The following is a 22534-nucleotide window of genomic DNA, read 5'->3' as shown; positions in this document are numbered from 1 at the left end:
ACGCCGAGCTGCGCCGCTTTCCCCGGCGCGGCCCCCGCCACCTCCATTACACAGCGAGTTAGTGCTGCAACAGGCCAGGGCTAGCTTTCTGAAATTCTGTGATAACGAACAGGTAACACGGCTGTAGTTCCGGGTTTAGGTTTATTTTACCATAGTGACCGAAATCCATTTTCCTCGAACATGATACTCCACCCTGTAGCAACTGCCAAAAGCCTTCCAAATATTCAACTCCAAAATAATTGTTAAATTTCACTGCGACTAGCGAACCGGTACCAACACCACTTTGGGAACCAAATTTCATGTTTTTGAGAGGGAATTGGTGGTGCATACAATCACAAAAGACTCCCATATTATCAATACATTCCTAAGCAGTAAAATAAAACATTCAGACCCTTTTGCAAAGGTATGTATCGCATATAGCATTTATTTCCTAATTAAAAAGTTTCCCGTAAGTATTAACAGCTAGCACATTCAGCACTGTGTTTCTCACATTGCTCCATGACACCTTGGAACACAAATAGAAAACAGAAGCTCATTTAAAAAGAAAGGATCACAACATTCTTAAGAGGTAGGTGAAGAGTCTTGTACTTACATAGCTTTATATTAAAGGGGCAAAGGAAAACGGTCACATCTGTGAAGAATATTCATAGTCAATTTAAACCAGTTATATCCTCTATGGTTCACAACCTGTGTTTTTGCACGACTACTGCAGCTTCATTTTGTTAAGCACTGCGCATTTCCCATATCACACATACTAAAGTTTACTGATACTAACAGACAACATCTTAACCCTTCCATCTACCATTCAACTGGTAGGCACCCTACTGCTCAGGCATTTCTTTTTAATAAAAAGACTTTGTTCAGATGACTGAGTAAGAAACACTGCAGAACTGCAGAGCCACTGGGAAAGTCAGCATCTGTCTTCCACGAATATTTTTTGTTATTATTAACCTGGAATTCCATGTCATAAATATTAACTAGCAGCTGAGCAAGCTAGAGTAAGTAATACGGTACGGTAAGGACTTCTTGAAAAGACTCCAGTAGCTTCTCCTCAGATAATTTTCAAGGGGGGGGGGGGGGGGGGGGGGAAATCAGTGTTTAAATCTGAGTGATCTGGGCAGTCCAAATTGCAAAACTGAAAAACAGATCTAGTTGAGCAAAGAATGGCTTTCATTTCACTGATCTCAGTCATGCTTGAAGGGAATGATTAAAAACTGTAATACAACTGCACCCTCTTCACTTCACAAATGCCCTTTTTTCCCCGTTAGCTCAATATAGGGACCAAGATGTGGTAAGGGAAACAATGTAGTTCAACTTACAATTTTGAAGCTAGGAAAGCTGCGATATCTGTCTTTCAGAATATGAATATTTAAATATTCCTTATATTTCAGAGTGCTACTCTGACTAAAACCAGGTATCCTTAAAAAGTATAATTAAAGCACTTACTTCAAGCATCTCCGACAAACAGTCGGTGAAACAAATCCTCTAGAGAATGACCTGCATCCGCAAGGATTGAGTAAGACTTTTTCACTGAAAGCTTTGTAAGACTTCTGCAGTTACAAAAAGCACGCAAGCTATTATCCCTCTCCCCTCTGTTCCTCGTATGAGACTTTTCTGAGGGAGACTGGAATGACTTGAGAATTAAAGTCATCTCCAAAGACAACAGCTTGTGATAAGAGATGCATTTAAGCCTTCTTTCTACATAATAAATACTGTATAAATCCATAGGATACACAGACAAGAATTTGACTCTGGAAGAAATACACTTTTCACCAAGAAACTTATTTCTTTGTGACAGATTTAGTTTAAAAAGTGCCCATTCACAATGCAGCTCCATTATTTTCTCTTAACTACAGACATTTCAGTGGGCGACACCAGTGAAGCTGACATATGACTAGGCACCGATGCCACCCTCTCCTCCCTATGACACACTTCAAGGCCATTGCATAAGACTCCATTACCACCAACATGTAATCTCACCTTGAAGTCTGACACAAATTAACTGTTGAAAGGTTTTAAGCTGTCATTAGAGCATTTAAGTGTATGATGCAAACTTGCTTAAACATGCTAACAAATACAGGCTATATACTAATTGTGTGCAATTCAGAATATAACTACTCTTTCTCAGTACAAAGTTCTTCACAGCAAGAAGTACTGTTCTTCACTTGTTCACGGAAAATAAAGGAAAAAATATGCTAAACTGCATGTTATAACACTATTATTCTAACTAGTTCTAAGCTTTTTGGAACCAAAAATTCTCCATTTTAACATCCCAGAACCTGACTTCAATCTGCTTCAGCACTAAATCCTTACACATCCCTCTCCATTACTTTCCAACAGAACATGGCTTTGCCACACAGAACATCAAGAACATTCAAGCAATCTGGAGTCTACTCACATCTGTTTTTAATTACACTTTCTCCAAAATAGCTTTGCCACTTCTGAACACTTATCCTGTTGCAGAAATCAATTTACAAAATGTCACATCCACACACAGAGAGGCCACTGGCCCAAACATCTCTATTTCAGTTGCACACATTAATAACAAAAGATAACTAACAACTTATTACCCCACACACATATATATATATATATATATAAATAATGAGACCTCCAAATCAAAGGGAAATTAGTGACTCACGAAATTATCTTTTCTTGACAGGGCTCAAACTGTATTCTAGCAACATGAGTTTTACTTTTAGAAGGAAGTGCCACTGAAAGGTGAATTCCCTACAATACTGTATCTTATCACAAAGTGATTCAGGTTTTGAAATAACTTTTATTGAAGTATGACATTCCAAGTTTTCATGTTTTTAAATATTAAAATATATTAAATTATTTTATAGATTTTAAAAAAAGATAAGTGACAAAAAGTTACCCATTTGTGTTCAAGATAACTTTGGGACCTCTTTGCTTTTTGCAAACATCCACCTCACCGTTAAATGATGAGCTACAAAAAGTCAGAGAGGAATAATTCTTTAGTACACCTATTTCTCAAGCTGAGCATCTTTAGGGACAGAAGAACCTCTGTGCTGTATATTAATTCACAAAAACTTACACTAGAGAAATAAACCATTAGGTAAGCACATACACATTTCCAAAAGAAATAGTACTGCTGCAGCATGAAACTGTAGAATCACTCAGCCACCAGGAAAGACAACAATAACAATCCCATCATTTGATAAGAGGGCCTATACAGAGGACTGGCTACTCTGTACTGCACTATACACATAGGAAGCAACAGGGCATATGGAACTACAATCCTTCCACAAAGAATATGATTTTACTGAGAAAAATATTGGTTTTTTAATCAGGAAAAATTTGAAATGAGGTGATCAGAATGCTTAGTATCTAGCTTAGGAACCACACAGAATCAGTAAAAATCAGGAAGGTTTACAGGTTTGCATGTTCATATACACTGCACTGTGAAAGTTTCAGAAGTAAACAGGCTGTAAGTGTCCAATTTACTAACTGGAACTTTACATTAATCTGGATCAACATTGAAACTGAAGCAGGAGTTAAGACAGTCCCAAACAAACTGTTCACATTTGTGTTCTGCTTGCAGGGCAAGATCCAAACCTGATGAAATGGATGCAAGGCAACCTGGAATTAGCATTGCCTGCTGAAAGAGAACATCCTGCATATTAATCTCTTTGAAACTGTGATACAGAAGCTACTATAATAAAAGTACCTAGATCTTAAGATGAGAGTCTCTGAATTGCAGACTTAAACTCCCAGAGCTCCAACATGAGCAATTTGCCCTCATCTGACATGAATATGCTCTCAGAGTCTATACATCTATCATTAGAGACAGTAGATTAATTGTTAATTGGTAATAAGTCTTGACCATGGAACTATCTTTTGACTGCTATTTATCAGTGTCAGGTAGTAATCTGGTTGAACGCAACCGTATGTTTTTACATAGGAGAACTGTATAACACTAACTTTTAATATAATTGAGAACTGATATTTTTGGTATTAAGACAAAATTGTGAGCACAATAAAAACCAAAAGTGAAGATTTAATACATCTGCTACAATATTATATTGCTCAACTCCTGAATGGATTTCTTTGCATGCACCTGTCCTTATAGGTAACAGCAATGATTATCAAAAGATGTTACAAACTTCTACAACCTACCAATCAGTGCATTATTGTTGCCCTGATAAACACTAGTTATATGTCCAAGAACACCTCTTACACATACAAGTTTACCACCATTGTGTGGAGAAAAAAACCCAACCAACCTTTAAATCACTTTTTTTTTTTGTTAAGTGAAATTAGATCTGGTATCATGTGCCAAACTAAGAGCTTTCGAAATGGATGTTTCATGTACAAGGATGACACAGGTAGCATAAGACTCTCCATACCTCTGCAAACAATTGATACTATGGCTAGAATATCCATGGAACTCCCAAGCTCTACTGAGCATGACCAGAGTTCCTCCTGGTGACAACCGATACTCATCCAGGAAGAACTGCAATGAACTCATTTCCTACTGGTAGCTGAGATAGCCTTGATTTACTGAAGCAGATTCTAAACTCGCTACTTAAATTGAGAAAGGTCTGATTTCTTACCAGTCATTCAAACAGTTCAGCTTCTCTTGTGGCTTAGGGTTAAACCCTTTGGCCAACAGACTGAAGCTCACGGAACTGCAGTTCTGCATTCTGAAAAATGGACTAAAAGACACCAAAGCTCAAGCTCACTCTAGTGAGGTAAATGAGTACTGCTTGTATTAGGTATGTGAACAAAAATAAGGATCTCCACACTTGTGAAAGACTACATTATGTGATTGTTAATATCCAAACAAATTAAGGTTTCTGTGACAATGAAGAAATGCACTTGACCATTTACAGCAAAACAGATTTATACAATAACAACAAGTAACTTATGGCCTTGTCTACCTGCAAATGAATTCCTTCAGCAGGTACACACAATATATTGCTCCGTCATAAAAATATATATTATCTCTTTCCTTTAACATTTAGGTATATAAATATTTTACTGAAGAACATGCATCATTTAGATAAACAATTGCAAGAACATCCTCTGAAAACATAGGGTTCTTTGACATTTAGCAGTATAAAATTATTACATAAACATAGCTATTAAAGTCAAGACAAACCAATACAGCAGTAAGCAGTCCATTGTGTGCTAGTCCAAAGAAATTAAGCACCTTTTGCAACAGGTTATATAATATATACACACACAAAGAATGCATTGTAAATGGAGCAAAAATAGCATCATTCCATCTGCATATTCTTCAGTCTTGTTTGGACTCCAAACTTACTGTTCACTTTTCTGCTCTTGTTTTCCATTCAGCTCTTGGTCAACTCTGCTTAGCAAAGAAAGCAGTAAAATTAGAACTATGTTAAGAAGTAGTTTAGTTTGATAGCTCATATATTAAGCAAAAACTATTAATCTTAACAGGAAAACGCAAAGCTTTTACATGGAAAAAGTTTTAGTAAATAAATATTAAATTAAGATTTGTATTGGATGCAGTCACAACAACGCTTTTTAAAAAAAAAAAAGTAAATCTTGTTTTCCTACCTCCCCCTAGAAATTAAAATTGTTAAGAAACCATTTAAATAACCATAGCATTTGAAAGGAGGCATTTGAAAAGTGCAAGTGAAGTTTGACTACAGAAGAAAAAAAAAAGCAGGTTCTGTGCTTTTATTAATGAATGCAAGCAGGAATACAAGTGTACAGGTAACATGATGATACCGTCAAGCACTACTACTTTGATGAATTCATACACTGCAGAATACAGAATTACCTTTATTGTTATAGTAATTAAGCCAAAAAGGTAACAGCACTAGTTGAATCAACAAAAGTTAAGTGGCTCCTTAACTGCAATACTTTTTCTATTAAGTTCTAAGATTCTTGTAATTACCCAGGAAAAAAATCACCATCATGCTGCTAAAACTGGTGGGGTTTTGGGGGGGTTTGTGTGGTTTGGTGTTGTGTTGGTTTTGGGGGGTTTTGTTTTTTTGTTTTTTTTTTTTTTGTTGGGTTTTTTTTGTTTCTTTGTTTTGTTTTTAAATATCTGCCTTGGGACTAGCAAACAAAACGTTGCTTTGCAGAAAGCAGTGGATAGTTGACTGTCCTCCATGAGATGTACTTTTCCTCTTTAGAGTAAGAAGAAGCTACAGTCTTAAGTATATCTTCTGGAAAATAAGTTGTACATGGAGGTAAATTAATTTTAAAACCAACAGCAGTTCCAAAGTGAGAGAGGCTAAAGCCAAGTTTGTCTTCTAACAACCTAATTGTCTAACCTACCTGTCCAGTCGCCCAAACTATAACAGGTTGTTTTTCAAAGTGATAAAAACAATGACAGCGCTTCTAGGCTATGAACCCATAAAAAGGGGAGGCAAGTTGTTGGTTTGTATTTATTTTTTTTTTCAGCTCTAAGAACTGAACCTAGTACATAAGGATCCAATAGGTCTGGAGCAGTGTTGTCTAGAAGCAACAGCCCTAGTCGAATACCAGCATGCAGCTGCAACTCATCCCTGTCCTTACTGCAGTATCGTAGGAAAGCATGTTTTGACACGACTTACAGGACTAAGCACAGAAAGCGTAAGAAAATATGGTAAGCTAATGCAAACAAGCTATGCATAAACATACAGCTGACAATATAAATCCATAAAGGTATATCATATTCTAGCTTCCAAAGTGACCCATACACATAGCCAAAGAATTCCTACTGCCATCCTCAACAAATTTAGTAACTAAACTTCAAATGCATCTCCTTTCCCCCTATTATAATAAATAATGCCTACAACTGCTTTCAACCTGATTAAAGTCTCAGTATCAAATAGTTCCTGTGATCTCTCCCCTATACGTAAGTTTCACTTAGGAACATACTACTTTTTACAAAAGTAATGGTAGTATAATTGACGATATTGACAGGGACACTAAAAAGTGCTTGTTGTACTGAAGATTTTAAAAAGTTTTTACATTACTGTTTGAATGTCTCAGGTTTGCATTCTGAATACAATGGGCTTTGCCATAGAATTGGGCCAAATTATGCACCCTGGTGGGGGGAATCAAGCAGAACTGTTGTTCAATATGTACTGAAAGGGTTTCTTAAATTTGACAGGCTTAGTACTTCAGGTTACACACTGCAAGATTATCACTTAATTAGAATAATTCCTACAGAATGTTCAACACTTGTCACTAGCTTTACCCGTTAGCTTTCAGAAAGAATTTAAACTCCTTTTAATCTCTCAGTGTTTTTCCTTATGTCCATTACCCAATTTAGACAATAATCCTCCCTCAATAGTTATGCACACACAGGAAGAGTAATTAAAAAAAAGCAAAGGTAGCAGCAAAACCTGTCAGAACATTTGTTAGTGACAGAATGAAAAAATAACATATCCATTCAAAAAATGTCATGAGCTGCTGGAATAGCTTAAATAGTTAGCAGGAGACTGAAAATTAACAAAATGAAAATCCAATGTTTATTAGCAAGGAACATAGGCACTGCAAATACAAACAGCACTAAAAATACTAATTTAGATTGCATCTGTGCAAGTTAATAACGAAAAAGGTAATGAATACCAAAAATACAAAATACAAGATTCAATATTAGAATTTCTTCCAGAGTTGCATCTCTGTTGATGCATAGCTACAGCTTAGCACCTAAAAAAAGCTCTTCCTTCAGACATCACTTCTTGTTAGAAACAGTCAAACTTGATTTAATCGATTCATATAGAAGCACTATTTTTGCCTCTTGAAGATTCAGTTGAGAATCCAGGTATCCCCTTAAAACTGAGCATCTCATGTAATAAGAGTAATAGAGACTATTCACAAATATCTGTTTGAACATCCAGGGTGAGTTCTTTTAGATGATATACTGTACTTGCAGGCAGTATAGTTACTTTCACGCATAAAAACTTAAGTCACTAGTGCATGTTTATATTTACAAATGCTTATTCCTTTATGCAAGCCAATAACTGGGAGTTAGTTGCAGTGCAAATCGTCTTATCTAGATGCAACCCTAATCAAAATATGAATATACCTTTTCTGTTTCTTTCTAAACTTTTCTTCTTCATACCTTGGTAAGGAAAAGTTTGATTTCAGTAAATATAACATATGAAGGCCAAATTCAACAGAAGCTGCAAACTGGTATTAGCATCAATACAGTTTGTAGAAACATACCAAGTTTTGAAACTGATAGAATTAAGAAAAAAAATATATCGTACCTCCAACATTTATAAGCATTAAAGAAGCAGCATTAAGATTTAGTTACTATAACACATGAATTCAATACAACTTCTTGTACAGTATTAACATCCATCACTAAAATTTAAAGTCTGTATTCATAACAGTTTGAAGTCAGATATAATCCTCCACAGAAGTCTGAGAATTAACTCCATAAGTCAACCAAGTTCAGCCTTTGCAGAACAGTTAAAGGTTCATCAGTACAAAAAGGAGTCTTTCAAGACGTAGAATGAAAGTCTTGTATGAATATTCATTCATAACACATCCTTCAGAAGCCCCAGTGAAAAAAATATTCTAAAGATAGCACAAGGCTGCTTCAGTGTTGTCAAGTCTTTTCTCCCCGGCCCAAGAAAACTGTGTTTTCTCCAATTTATAAAAAGTTAAATTGTGCAGCTGATACCAGGTAAATGTTCACTGCAATAACCAGCCATTGCAGGGGTGGGAGGTGGGATTTCTGGATTTGTTCAACATGGATGTGCCCTTCTGTCCACACAGTGAGACTATGCCGTCTTTCCTTATGGAGTTCTCAGTCTGTGATCACCTATTGTGATGCATACTCTATAGGTTTTGTATGTTATACCCTCTAATAGGCTGATCAGTTTATCAGAATTGTTAGTATTTTCATCTGGCTTTTTTAAGATCCAAGTTTATAGTTTCTACTCTATTACTGCACCCACAAATGCTGTTGATAAAAGTATCATCATCATATTTGAGAGCAGAGTTGTGCTGACATTAAAATGGGTATTTATATCTGGAGGGAAGGAAGAGGAGAAAAACAAGGACATTGATGCTGCCTTCACCTCTTCACCAAAGTAGTTTTAGAACTGTTGTAGGTAGGGATTCAGCATTTTCCACCACAGCTCTTATTTTAAATGAAATCCCAACCCAAGTGATATTTCACCACTTAACTTGTTCCACATTTTAGCATGAACACTGAAGATACTATAAATAACTTCAGTATCAACAAGCCCAGAATTTCTCACTCAGAAGCCAGTTTAGTATACTAAAGGGTAGAACAACTGGAATGAGGCCTTGTCTCTAGAAGCCTAATTCACACACCTTAACGTGGTAATTAAGGCACCATCGATGAAAATCCCTATACGTTACCATTTTGACTATCCATGCTACTGCATACCAAACTGTAGTTAGCAATGTAGTCAAATGTGGATACTCCTCCTAGAGATAGCAATGATCTGAGGTAAATTAAATTTTATTAAATGCAAAGTACTACATTCAAACCAATCACTGAATACAATATATACCGGTTCTAAAACATGATCAGTGTAGAACATGTTTGAATAATAAAACGTACTGTTTTATGCATTCTGGGATGCCAACGTATTCCATGGGGATGAGTTCAGCTAGTTCTGCCAGGGTAAAGACATACCTAATTTTTTGGCTGAATTTTGAGCTGTGGAAGAACAAATGCAGGGTACAGTTACAACTTAAAAATTTTCCAGTACATCAATATTAAAACATTTTTTGAGGTTTAAAGTAAACAGTTGTTAGGATTTTTTTTTAAAGAAATAGCTTCCAGAGTATTACCTAATGAAAGGTTTTGTGATGGCCAGAAGTGTTCTGATGAACCAAGAAGGATGAACTATGATTAATGATTTCAGATTTTTCCTTAACCTGAAGAATTCAAACAGTGGACATAATTACTAGAACAAAAAGGCAGCATGACAACAAGGGGTTTTTTAATATATAAAAGTATGTTTTTGCAAGCACAACTGTCACATAAATCTAGTATTCTGACATTCCGTTATTAGAAATTACCATCTGCCAGAAGAAAAAAATACCACACAACTGTATAGTCAAAATTTAAGATGTAGTATCAGTTTCACAACAATGACAAGGAAATAACATTCCAGAGAAGTTTCTTTTGAATCTTTTTACACAACTAATGATGAAGTGGTTCACAAAGGGACACACACACCCCTTATTACCTTATCATGTTAATACATGAAGTTTTAAGGATATTCTACATGGTAACTGTATTCAGTATTCTAACACTATTATTTTCACAACAACAAAAACAACACAACAGAAAAAAATCAGGCATGCCTGTAGCATTATTCCACATCGTCTAGCTTAGGAAGAGGTTTTCAATACACCAAGCAATTTGCTTAATTAAACCTTAACCAGTAGGTACCAGATACCACATTAAACAGCAGTTTTCCCTAAACATGTGTATCACTGAGCATGTGAATATTTTAAGGAAACACTGCAGAGCTTCTTACCGTCTATCAATTTGCTGGTAACATTTCCTAAGCCAGCCTAAACTTGGCATTTTTCTCCGTGTTGTTGCACCATTCAGGTAAACTATCATATAGTTCTCCGCTACTAACAGCTCTAAAGTGCCAATTACATATCTGCAGAAACAAGCAAAGAAACTATATTTAAAAAAAATATAGAGTTGGCAAGAGTGTTGAGCAACATGTAATAATTTTTTTCCTTCCCCTGGAAGCAGATGTAGTTGCTTTTCTATTTGTTACCTTTCCTTCACCTGGAACATAAAAAGCTTCATTAAAAAAAGAGAGAGAAGTAATTGCCCTTACATTAAAATACGAAGTTTCACAATGTGAAATTAAGACAGTATTCAGAGGCAGATGACGACTTACTTAAATAGATTGTCCATTAGGTATCTGTAGTTAGGCTGGCTGCTTTCAGGCATAAAGCAAACGGCAAACACAACAATGGCATTTAACCCATCACCATAATAACCTAAAAACAAAGAAAAAAGCAGCAATAGTGACATTGACTACATTTATACAAGGTCAAGCACATTCAGTAAGCTTTTTCATTATTTACCTTAAAGAGATTTACAAACATCTATTCTATATGGACAGATTCATACAGTTACAGAAAACCTCAAGATTTCTTTTTCAAGTTTGTCCACCTCTAAAGAAATAGCTGAAGTTGATGTAAATCAAATGCTGTGCCTACAATCAACATCTCAGTATAGAATCTCAGTATATTTAATAACATTTGATATAGTCAACTTTTTTCCCCAACCTAAACTTCAGACTGTTGGGAAGAGTCATTAAATTGATCTATGCTTTAGTTGATCTACAGTTAATGCTTTCAACACTCTTAAGACCAAAGAATTACACTGGTAGCACTGACACTGTAGAACAGATAAGTACATCTTATTACATATGTGCGTGTTAGTAGCTTCATCTGAACATGTGCACATTTAAGGGTCTTTTCCAACCTTAACGATTCTATGATTCTTGATTTTGGAACTTTAGTTTATTAGGAAAACACATTAAATCAACCATATGCCTTAATACTGCAACAAGTGAATCATCACATGAGTCTTCATGCCCCAAAGCTCTTCCTGTGCCACCCCAACTCAGCTTGAAGTAGTTTCTCAACAGTTCCCCTCAGCACATCACTAATCCTTACCACCATGACTGATAACTTTTTTATATGGTTCAATTGCCTTCATGTCCACCCTATGGTCCTGGTCTCCAATCCTAAACATTCGCCAGCGTCGACCATCATCCTTCTCCTCTGCTGCAGTGTATTCAGTAAGCGATCCTTTCCTAATTACATCAGTAGTTTTTGGTTTTGGAAGATCATCTGCCAAAGTTAAAACACGTTCAAGATCCATTATGAATATCATGTATAGTGACAATCAATTACAACACAGGTTAACCACTTTGCTATCTAATGTATTTTAATACTCTTCAGTTAGTCAGACACATCAGCTGACTTAGTTCCTTCAGTCATTACAAAACAGGATCTCATGGGTGTCATATATTTTATCAAAATACTCTATGGTGGCAGTCATCCATTGACTGTAATTTTCTATGTTAAAGTACACGACAAATTTCCATTCATGGAGGAAGCCTATTTAATTGTAGGCTTTCAGAACACAGACCTTGATGGATCTCACCAAAATAGACAAAGTGGTTAACTCCAATGATAATTACACAGCTTGCTTGATCACAGATTTGCATAAAAGCAGGATTTAAAACATTGACAGTACCTCGCAAGCAGACATGCAGGCAAATCTATTAGAAATTAAATCTAATTCAAATGTGCGCAATCAATATATATGAAATTTATGCTGACAGGAATCTGGAAAACAATTTGCTCCAATTAAATTATGATTCTTGACGTTGTTGCATAGACCTTACCCAAAGCGAGAAAAACCTACTGCAAGTTAGTTGTCTGTTCCCAAGACAAAGCTGTTAATTGAAACTATCCTTCCAGGAAAATGAAGGCAGCAGCATTAAAGGAAGAAAAGACAGAAACCCTTTTCAGCCACTTTTAAAAACAAGGCACAAACATTCGGAACATTTCCTTCGCATCGCTGCAAAACTAACCCTAAATACCAATTCTTCTTCACTAAAATGATGAAAATCCTTTTACACAGGTAAACCCACAGTCTGTTGTGAAAACTTCACCTGCAATATGTCTTCAGCTATTTAAAAACAAAAAAACCACCTCATTCTAAAGAGTGTTTCTTTCTCCATTTGTAAGTATCTTGGAACGAAGAACAGGTAGTGTTTCGTGTGTAACAGTGAAAAGAGCTTCCTGTTTACTCAGGAATTAAAATTATTTTATTTCCAGAATAAAAAAAAAAAAAAAATAGAGTTTACATGTTTACTTATTAGAGACATTCTCAGGTCATGAAGTTTACAGAATTTAAAGACTCCAACTGTTTGACCGACACAACAGTTCTTGGCTTACATAAAAGGGCCTTAAAACGTAATTAAGCTGCAAGTTTAAAACTTTTGCTTTAACTCCTGCACAGAACTTTTTTAACTCAAAATTTGTTAGCATCTCCAGGTTTTGCCTATAAGAATAAGAGGAAGCATCTATTCATTTCTTAAAATTAAGGTCATTACTAGTGTGCTATAGCTAAGTTCACTTCCTATCATGTAATTTCAGAATTCCTTGACACAAAATAGACGCTCTTCTAACACTTCCAGTCGATCCAGAAAGCATGCAAACTCTTAAGGCTACTGACCTTCTGCCATTCTCACCACAGTAAGATATGAGATCAGTGTTACTCAATATTTTTAAAAATAGCATTCAGTCCTCCTTAAATACAAAGGCTTGCAATTCATCCATTTCTGACTAGCTAAGCTATAATCTATATCCCTTTATATGGTTCACCTCCATTTAAAACTGATCTATAATACATGTAAAATACCTTTGATTTTCCCCCGCCCCAGGTTGGTTCTTAAAAACATACTGCAACAGAGCGCATTTTTCCATAACCTCAAGTCTTACAGGTGTTTAATGACATTCATCTAAGTTTATTTGGAGTTACAGCTATTATTATGTTGCCTGTTTACTAATAAGTCAAGGTCTGATTTGCTCTTTAAAAAATTCATTGCACCTATTTCCAATTTCCAATCTAATCACTCCCTTTATATTTTTCCTCTTGTAATATTGAGTCATAGTTATTTCCCACCTGAAAAACTGTTGACCTGCACATAAGAAAATAGAAATATTTTAGGGCATCAGACAAAAGTAACAAAATACTTACCTTCCCATTCAAACTCATTGCTGTTTTCTGAAGGAGTATCTAAATCATCCAAATCAATTTCTCCACTCTCATCCAAGTCATCAGACAAAACAGATTCCTCACTGTGATCCAAAGTTAAGCTAATATCTGGAGCCATTAGTTTCTTCCTCACTTTGGTTCCATTAACCTCTGTATTTAAAAAAGCAATTTATTTATTTTCAAAGCTAAAGCAAGTTTAGATAAGCATATTAACAAGGCAGAAGAGCACAGTGCTTTCTCAGAATGCATTGTAAGTTAATGCCCTTAATTTAAACGATGTGTCTTTGAAATAAGAATTAAACACAGGGTGAAAAGAACAGCATTTGGCAGTCAAAGTTCTGAAGTCCTCAAGACCCTAATTTTACACAATTGCATACACACTATGATCACAGCGGTAGACCACCATCCTCCATACAGAAGAAAAACCTGAAGTGCTGCCACCACCTAAGCAACTATTACCCATGCTAGCTATATCAAAGAGTACCATGAGTTGTTCTAGATATTATACTAAATAAGTCTTGCAAATAATGCAATAGATTCATGTTTCTAGCCCTTGTTTTTATTAGGTATTGGTAACATCATAACCATCTTTGATGAAACAAAAAATGCAAGCTGCAAAAAAAAAAAAAAAGAAGGCTGACAGACAACACAGGACAGAAAATTAAAGAAGCTATTAGGTGAATACACAGCATGCTTTGAGACACAAGGCAAATACTTGCATGATTTAGACAGCAGTTGAAAGCAGGGAATAAAATAAAATGACTGATCCAGCAATGGAAATGCCACAACTAAAGCAGAAACACAAGATCAAAAATAATAATAAAAAAAAAAAATCTGTATTATTTCCCCTCTGACCATTCGGACAGGCAACGTTCTTAAAAGGCCACAAAGGTCTGAAATTTGGAGCGAAACTAAGGTAGGCCCTAGCTGATGCACAGAAGGCAAATAATGAACTAAGATTTTAAGACAGGTCAGGAAGTGAGTGCAATAATTCATTTTTGTCCGGTATTATCTGGATAGGTCTGTTCACAGGGAGGATGAAGAGTCTCATATTTTATCCCCAAACCCTTTTCTTTCAAGACAAGATGTTTATAATACCCTTCACATACAAAAACGTCATTTAGAATGCTGTTTCCTCAAGCCTGATTCAAAAAAAAAAAAAACACACCACATCACCATCAAAACTCCCCCAAAAACACCCTCAAACAAAATGGAGCTTTAAAACAGCTGTCTAAGCAGGAAGCAGTTGGCTTGACTGGATTGGAATGTTCTTACCAGCTTCACTTTCTGTTCCAGCTGCAGCCAATCCATCTGACTCAACAGGATCATCCTCTGGCAGGGGTCTAGTGCACAAAGTAGAAACTATTGTTACAAAACTTTTTTTTCCTTTTTAAATAGCCAGCTAAACACCAAATATTTAGACTTACGCACTGCTAAAAACAACACTGTGGGATAGTACTGAACTAAATTTACTTATAGCCTAAGTTCAAGCTTTCAATAAACAAAGCAACACAATAGCAGAAAATTCCTTTACAGCATTCAAGCTACCATATGTTGATGTGACAAATGCCAAAATACTGGTTGCTGTTAGTGTGTGTTATCCTTAAGAAAACTTGTCATATTCTTGCTTGAGAAAATTTGACATTAAATACATTACAGAAGTAGTTTAGTCATGTTATTACAGAATGCCTCTGAAGTCAGCTGTTTTAGTTTCTTTGTAGGCCCAAGCATCACTAACAGTCTTAACTGTTAAAAATTTTGCTCAGAAATGTTGCTTAATGAAATATTTGGGCCTTTAGACACTGGTAATAATATGCAAACAATGTAGTTGCAAAAGATTACCACAGAAAACAAACAACCCCAAACTTAGAAAATTTTCACTTTAGTAACACTGGAAACTTCAACAGTGGCATTCTTGTATTACTTAACTTAGACATGAACGTGAAGTGATCCCTTTCCAGACCATAAAGAAACATGCCACAAAACCCTTTCAAGACTACTATATTAGTGGAAAACACTTCAAGATTATTATTGAGTGTTAGTTCACCAGGAAGATAAAGAGGTAGCTTATTCTGGATGTTATGCATTTGATTTGAAGTACTTAAAAAAAAAATTAAAAACCTTGGAAAATCTTCATCTTGCCATTCTTCCTTAAACTCAACACCTTCCATTCTCCAGCCAACTTGAATTGCTAATAGAGACTCCTGATCAGCCAAAACCTCTTGTCTTCAGGACAGCAGGCTAAAGAGGAACTGCAGGAACATAACAGAAGATGGTAGTTCAATACTATTGTAGTTCCCATACTTGCAACACATCCTTTCACTTATCACCAAGTTGAGGTATTATGCAGGGGAAAAGAAAGAAAAAAAATAGGGAAAAGTTTATGGTTTGTTTCCTTCCCCCCGCCCCCAAACTCCTTATGGAATGGTTTATCATACAATAATTTAGGTTGGAAGGGATCTCATGTAGTCCAACACCCTGCTCAAGCAGGATCAACCTCTCAGTTAAAATCAAGGCCCTGAGCAACCTGATCTATCATTTAGGATTACACCAGTTCACTCCAAACTGTAAGAAACCTGAGAGCTCTCTAGGTTCTATAACAGATATTCAATAAGTGCATATTTTGAGGAAAAAAAACCCAGATGGTCAGATCTAAAATACAACCCAGTTTTTAAAAACGGCCAAACACTTTAAAGATAACTATTTCAGAAAGTGTTTTCAGAGAACTCACCCTGTGATGTGCAAGTCAAGCTGTGTTTTTTCTGGCTCACCCATCACCAGCAACAAGGAATCCCCGATAATGGAATATAATAAACCATTCTGCTCACATACAAGTCCAAGCCAGTTGAAGCTCTTGGCTGCGTTGGCTCTAAAGATTGGCAGGAACAAGCAAACTTCTCAATGAAGGTGTTAAGAAAATCAACACTAATCAAAACAGGAAACAATGATATTTTTACATGCAAAGAAGCAATCAACACAGAACACCAGTAAGTACAAAGTTTGAATGCAACCTTATGGCTAATTAAGCCAGCGAGACAATTTATTTTTCACATGGCTAAAAAGAAACAAGTTAGACTTACTGTTCTGTAGGATCATGACAAATCTCGATTTCTCTTCTCCTGACCTGATTACAACCACAGACTGATTTTTAAAACGTCCTGCAATGCTTAAAGCTACACTACACAAGCTGATTAATAAAAAAACTTAAAGACCGATTTTTTGTAAAACTGCACTACTAGAGGCAAATTAAACACTCATGACCAAAATTTAAGCTTATTTTACTGACATTTCCCTGCTTCCCTCACCCAGGAAACTGAAATAAAATTTCTAGAAGATAGCAACCTCGTTCCTCTTAAGGGTCAGACTCTCCCTTGTTTGAATCATTCAGCCCCTGCACTGCTCAGTTGCTGGCAGTATGTGCCTGTGCACACAATCTCCCAAGAAGTTGCCCCCCAGCAATTGTGCTCCCAGCTCTCCCTCTTTCTATTTGTCCTTTTTGACTAACATGCTGTTTGGAGTAGTTTCTTGCCGCTTGCATCATATGAGTTTCCTTACGAAACATGCCCTCTCTTTCATTAAGATGTTGCTATTCTCAGCATACAGTTTCTCCTGGGTACTAACCTGCTGAGTGTTTGCAACAATGAATTTTAAATATTTGCTTGGAGATAAGACCATATTTTGATCAGCAGTAACAGTGAATACGCGCATAGTTCTTTATGCATTTGTTTCAGGACACTGAGATGAAGCACGAGAAGTTTCACAGGGTACCCTACGCAGTCAAGAGAATACAGTGGTTACAATCAGTATGGAACAGACCATCTGATGCAAATACGCAGTTCACTGTAAACAAACAGACACTAAACCTAAAAGAAAACCTAAACTGATTACTTTATTCTGAAGGGACAGATGAAGAAATGAAGAAAACTGACAGAAAAAAAAAACAAACAAAAAAACCCCAAAAAACCAAACCACAAACCAACCCTATCCAGGTGCTGGTGGCTATAAGATGCTACTCTTGAGCTTGCCTGCACTGCATTCACAATACAGTTCCTACAAGACAGTTCAAAGGAGGGTTTTGCTCCAAGACTTGAACAGTTTTCTCACCACACTTCTGAAGAATACCAAACACCAAGTAACATTTATTAGTTTCAGATGCACAGCATTTCAGTGCAGAAGCAATTCCTACCTGCATGTATTTCATTACATTGAGATAAACTTGATACACTAAGACAGGCACAGCATTTAAAAGTTACTCATGCTGTAATCAAAGTTTAAGACACTTTTACAAAACACTTCTCACACTACTTACAGAATTCTCATCGAAAACCTCTCATTAAGGCAGATTTGAAAGCAATCATTTGCTAAATAGCACATAGTACAATAACAAACAACTTACAAAGCAAGTTCCAAGTTCAACATCAGATAAGCTTGAATTCAGGTTTTCAGCATCCTACTTAACGTACAGACTAAGTCATTGTTTTGGATGTTTTGACTTTAAGTCTCATGTACAAAAGTACTATCATTTGTCAACTAGAAGAATCAGAAATTAAGGAGGAAAGGTAATCCCAGGAAAGTTAGAAAAGTGCTGACTTTAAAGTTAACTACTGACTAATTTTACATCACTAATATAAATGCTTACAAAGCAGTGGAAAAAAAATCTATTTCTGCTTATACAAACTAAAGCAGAGTTTACAATAGTCTTCCTACAGCTGCTGTGGTAGTGCTGACATCTTCTGTTTTTACTATGCCAAAGTCTCTTTTTAATTCAGCTGTAAATCACAGATCTAAAAGCTTAACTTGAAAAATGTAATATATTGTAATAATGCAAGTATTTATTAGTCTTGTAGAAGAAAAGCAATTAATTTCTACCTGATCCTAGCGCTCTTCATGGCCAACTCAAAAAGTCATGGTTTCTGAGAACAGCAAGCCTGATGATTTTTACTCTCCATTGCTCATTACTTTCCATTTTACTTCAAGAAATGGAACTGGAAGACTGGGAGCTATCTAAACGTCAGAAACTTCAACACATCAAAGAACATCCGGATGCAGGATTGCCATGTGGTTCTGCTCTCTTACTGGAAGGGATGGACTTTGGTGCTCAACAATGCCTTTTATACTTTTAAGTATCTCAACAGGCAAGTTACAGTATTACAAAAAGAAAAAAAAGTATCACAAGGGAACACATCACTAAAGCCCACTACCCTTCCACTACAGCTAATGAATGGATTTCCATTTCCAGAACACCAGGTTAAACCTACTTAAGTTTGCATCTGAGGAGTATTACTGCCTGCACCAGAAGTCAAACATCAGTGTTCTCATCCTTTTCCCTGGAAGGAGAGAGACTTTCCAAGTTCTCTCATTAATACTGAGCTGGCTTAGTTGGTAGGTGCTGGAATACCAAATACAACAGTGTTGAGAAGCCTACTATAAATTGCCATTTTTAAAAATTTAGTTTACAGCTAAACAGAGACTCTGATCTTTTCCAGATACTCAAAAAAAGAAAAAAAGACAACAGAATGCATGAGATCATTCTATTTAAAAAGTTAAAGACCCCTTGCAAAAATTATTTTTTAGGTTTTCACCCTTGAGTTCTCAGAAGAATACACAAATAAACAGGAATTCCACTCTCCACTTTCATATGGTCCTATCTGTCTATCCAATACAAAGATCTATATTCAGTCCTTGATCAGCACCTCAGCATTTGAAGTAGAACAAATATAAACTTAATTTTGCAAGACGATTGCAATGAGCACACTATTGACCTACATACCTGATCAGCAAAGAATAGCGTGCTGTTTCAGTCTCAGAAAGAAATCAACTTCAAAAAAGGTTAGCCTATTTTTTTCTACATTTTACCTTCACTGTTTCAACACAAACATTAACTGAGTGTTAGTTAAATGAATTCCAGGTTCCAGGCATTAAAGAGGTGCCTCTAAGAGCATTTTCCACATTTGATTTTACAGCATGCCAAAAGTAAGGAACAGATATATTTTCTGGTACACACATCCCCATGGTGCAGCTCACTGTAATTTCTAAATGTTTTTATAACCCCATTGGCTTTTAGAATGTGGGCACGCTAGCCATAACCCCAGGAAACATTTTCCAGATCTGAAGATGGACATCCAAATGTTATCACTTTCAAGTTTGCATAATGAGGTATGCAAGGAATTTCATTAACAACAAGTCAATTCTTCATCTCTTTTTACTTCCTTCTCGCAGCAGCAAAGCATGGAGAAATCAGCTAGCTAAATGAGAAAACTTTTGACAACACTCTTGCTTTCATCTCCAAGGATACTACTTAAAACTCCACATTCAGAGCACCAGAAGAATCTGCATTTCTGAATCACTGAGATCCATTTAAAGGTAAATACTAACCTGTCAGACAACAGTCAAAAAGAATTTATACCCTGCCTAAATACAATCAACATTCCTTTATAAGATCTAAATATGCATACAAGTTAACCAGAAATAATCAATTACTACTTAGTGTATTACATTAGTGGCTGAAAATAAGGAGGAATTAAAATAAGAGACACTAGAAAGCAACTCTAACTTCTGCGACATAGCTCTACACTGCGCATTTGCTAAACCCAGACCGGGAAGCGTTGTTCCACTCCCAGCCCCCGCTCATTATGCAGCCACACAAGAGAAAGGGCGGGGGGGAGGAAGAGGCTCCGTAACTGAAGACAACCCCCCAGCCCCGTTAGTGAAAACAAGGCTGAAGTCCGTGCTGCTCTGCCGTGACAGCCCTACCGGGGCAGGGCAAGGGAGCTTCCAGCTTAACGTTTCGGTGCGCCGCACGCCTCCCTCCGCCGCTCCCAGCGCCCACCGGAAGCCGGACCGAGCGACGCCGGCCTCGCGCTCTGCAGAGGGAGCCGCGAGCTCGGCAGCGCGGGGCCGCACGTCACGGGCGCGGCCTAGCAGCGGCTCTCACGCCTGAGGCGCAGGCGAGCACCGCCCCGGTAGGACCCACAGCGCCCGAGGGCTCCTGGCTGAGTCCCGCCGCCCCTCCCGCACCGGCGGGCGGGCGGCCGGGCCGCGGCCCCGCCCTGCGCCCGCACAGACCGGCCGGGCCACGGCCACGGCTCAAGGCTCCCGGCTCGCCGTTATCGCCCCCTCCGCGGCCGTACCTGGCGGGGGGGCCGCGGCCTCGCCCGCGCCGCCGCCGCCGCGGAAGGAGCCCGCACCGCTGCGCGCCCCTGCTCACCCGGAAGCGCATACGCCGCCGGACTCACGTGACAGCCGCTCCGCGGGGCTTGGCGCACCCACGCACATGCGTAAAACAACGCCGCTGCGCCCGCCCCCGGGCAGTTGGCGCGTGCGCACTCCCTCCTCGCACGCGCGCGGGGTGGGGCGGGGCCAGGCCGGCCAGGCGTCCGTTGGGAGCGCGCGAGGCGGGGCTCGCGCCGCTGCGAGGGCCGGAGGCGGGGCCCGGGCACCGCCGGGGATGGCGGCCGTCCTCTCGGCCCGGGGCCGAGGAGCGCTGCCCGCCTCCCGGGAGCGTGGGGAGGATGAGTCCTGCGGCCCGGGCAGCCCCAGGTGATTAACGGCGCCCCCCCCCCCCCGCCAGGACGGCCGCTTGTCGCAGGGGTGTTAATCGAGGGGTCGAGTCCTGGGCCGCGGTCAACGGGACACAGAATGGAAAATATGAGGCCCGCTCACCGAGCTCTGTGTGCTAGACTAGTGTGCTGTGCCTGATGCTTCAGGTGCTCGGGAAAGTAGGAGATGACCGTCAGAAACCAACGTGGAACCTTCTCCATGAGGAAAAAGAGAACAGATAACATCAGTTACTACATGCCAGCGAGGCAGCAGTAGCAGAGTTATTGAGCAAAAAGCCTGAAACGCCACATCATTTGAAATTACAACTTCAGCTGTATAAATATGGCAGCAACGGCATCCAAAATACAGTCCTCCTTGATGAATATAGTGATATTACATATGCACAACAGAAGCACAGGAAGTTAGATAAATCTCATTTTCATCTTTTTCACACACCTAAGAATGGTAATGGTAGTCAACGTTACTAGGAGGAGGATCTGGTCAAGATGGAAAGAAGGTTTTGGCTAAGGTTTAGAAGTCGCCACTAACACATTGTCGTAACATACAGACAGCTACTAATTTGATCACAGCCAATTTATTGCCCAAAGGTGAATGATGCAACAATAGCAACAAAGTTTGTTTTATTGTAGCGTAGGAAGGAACTGAAGGAACTTTGAATAAATGTGACAGATGTGGAGAAGTGTGGAAAGAATTAAAAAGCGATATAAGGGGGCACAAAATTAATGGAGGAAAACACAAGAAAGAAAAATGCCACTAAAGAAAAGCAGAAAGCACAGGCACCCCCAACCAGCAAAGGTAAAATCTACGAATCACAGGGAAAAAAGCAATTATTAAGGTAAATTAATTAGAGCATTGAAAATATATTTATAAAGAATTAGTACCACGCGCAGCAAACGGCCTGAGGCCTGTAGGCATTATTGTAACATAAGTTTATCAGATAATAGTTACAAATGTAAAGCAAGAGCTAGCTTAAGTATAAAGAAAGGGTGTGTAACTTGTAACTACTGGTAGGAGAAATACAGGAAAACAGCGAAGGGAAGCAGCAAAAAGGAAAAAATATTGTATCCTGCCACCTTTGCTATGTCACCATTTTTTATTTGTGGAATGCTACAGAATATAACCAAATACCGCACACTTAAGGACATTATATTTTTCTATCTGCTCTCAGGTGCACCCCAAACTTACTGTTAACCATTGTACCTACTTTGGAACTTTCTATGCCTGTAG

The 22534-nt window shown here is 38.0% G+C and overlaps 1 protein-coding gene across 13 annotated transcripts; it reads right to left on the bottom strand.

Moving 5' to 3' along the window:
• Nucleotides 1-124: 124 nt before the first annotated feature.
• On the bottom strand, nt 125-21009 carry BNIP2 (BCL2 interacting protein 2). 13 transcript variants are annotated; one of them, XM_087745496.1, is made up of 13 exons: nt 20878-20978; nt 17369-17516; nt 16479-16672; nt 15869-15999; nt 15023-15090; nt 13730-13897; nt 11632-11808; nt 10845-10947; nt 10464-10616; nt 9769-9855; nt 9536-9634; nt 8021-8056; nt 125-5335 (listed from the first exon to the last, which is right to left on the bottom strand). In XM_087745496.1, exons 4-13 carry the CDS (start codon nt 15916-15918, stop codon nt 5287-5289), a joined length of 990 nt encoding a protein of 329 aa, XP_087601622.1. In that variant the 5' UTR covers nt 15919-15999; nt 16479-16672; nt 17369-17516; nt 20878-20978; the 3' UTR covers nt 125-5286. The 13 variants fall into 13 exon arrangements, with proteins under 13 accessions (XP_087601622.1, XP_087601621.1, XP_087601623.1 ...); XM_087745495.1 differs by having other exon boundaries at nt 16479-16616; XM_087745497.1 differs by lacking the exon at nt 20878-20978 and adding an exon at nt 20501-20832 and having other exon boundaries at nt 16479-16616.
• Between the last annotated feature and the right edge of the window lie 1525 nt (nt 21010-22534).

This window comes from Nipponia nippon, unplaced genomic scaffold (genome assembly GCF_047370975.1).
Source record: "Nipponia nippon isolate SJK-2023a ecotype South Korea unplaced genomic scaffold, ASM4737097v1 scaffold_9, whole genome shotgun sequence".
Lineage (NCBI taxonomy): Eukaryota > Metazoa > Chordata > Aves > Pelecaniformes > Threskiornithidae > Nipponia > Nipponia nippon.
Note: the sequence above shows the minus strand (reverse complement) of the source record. Positions and strands in the feature narration are given on the sequence as shown.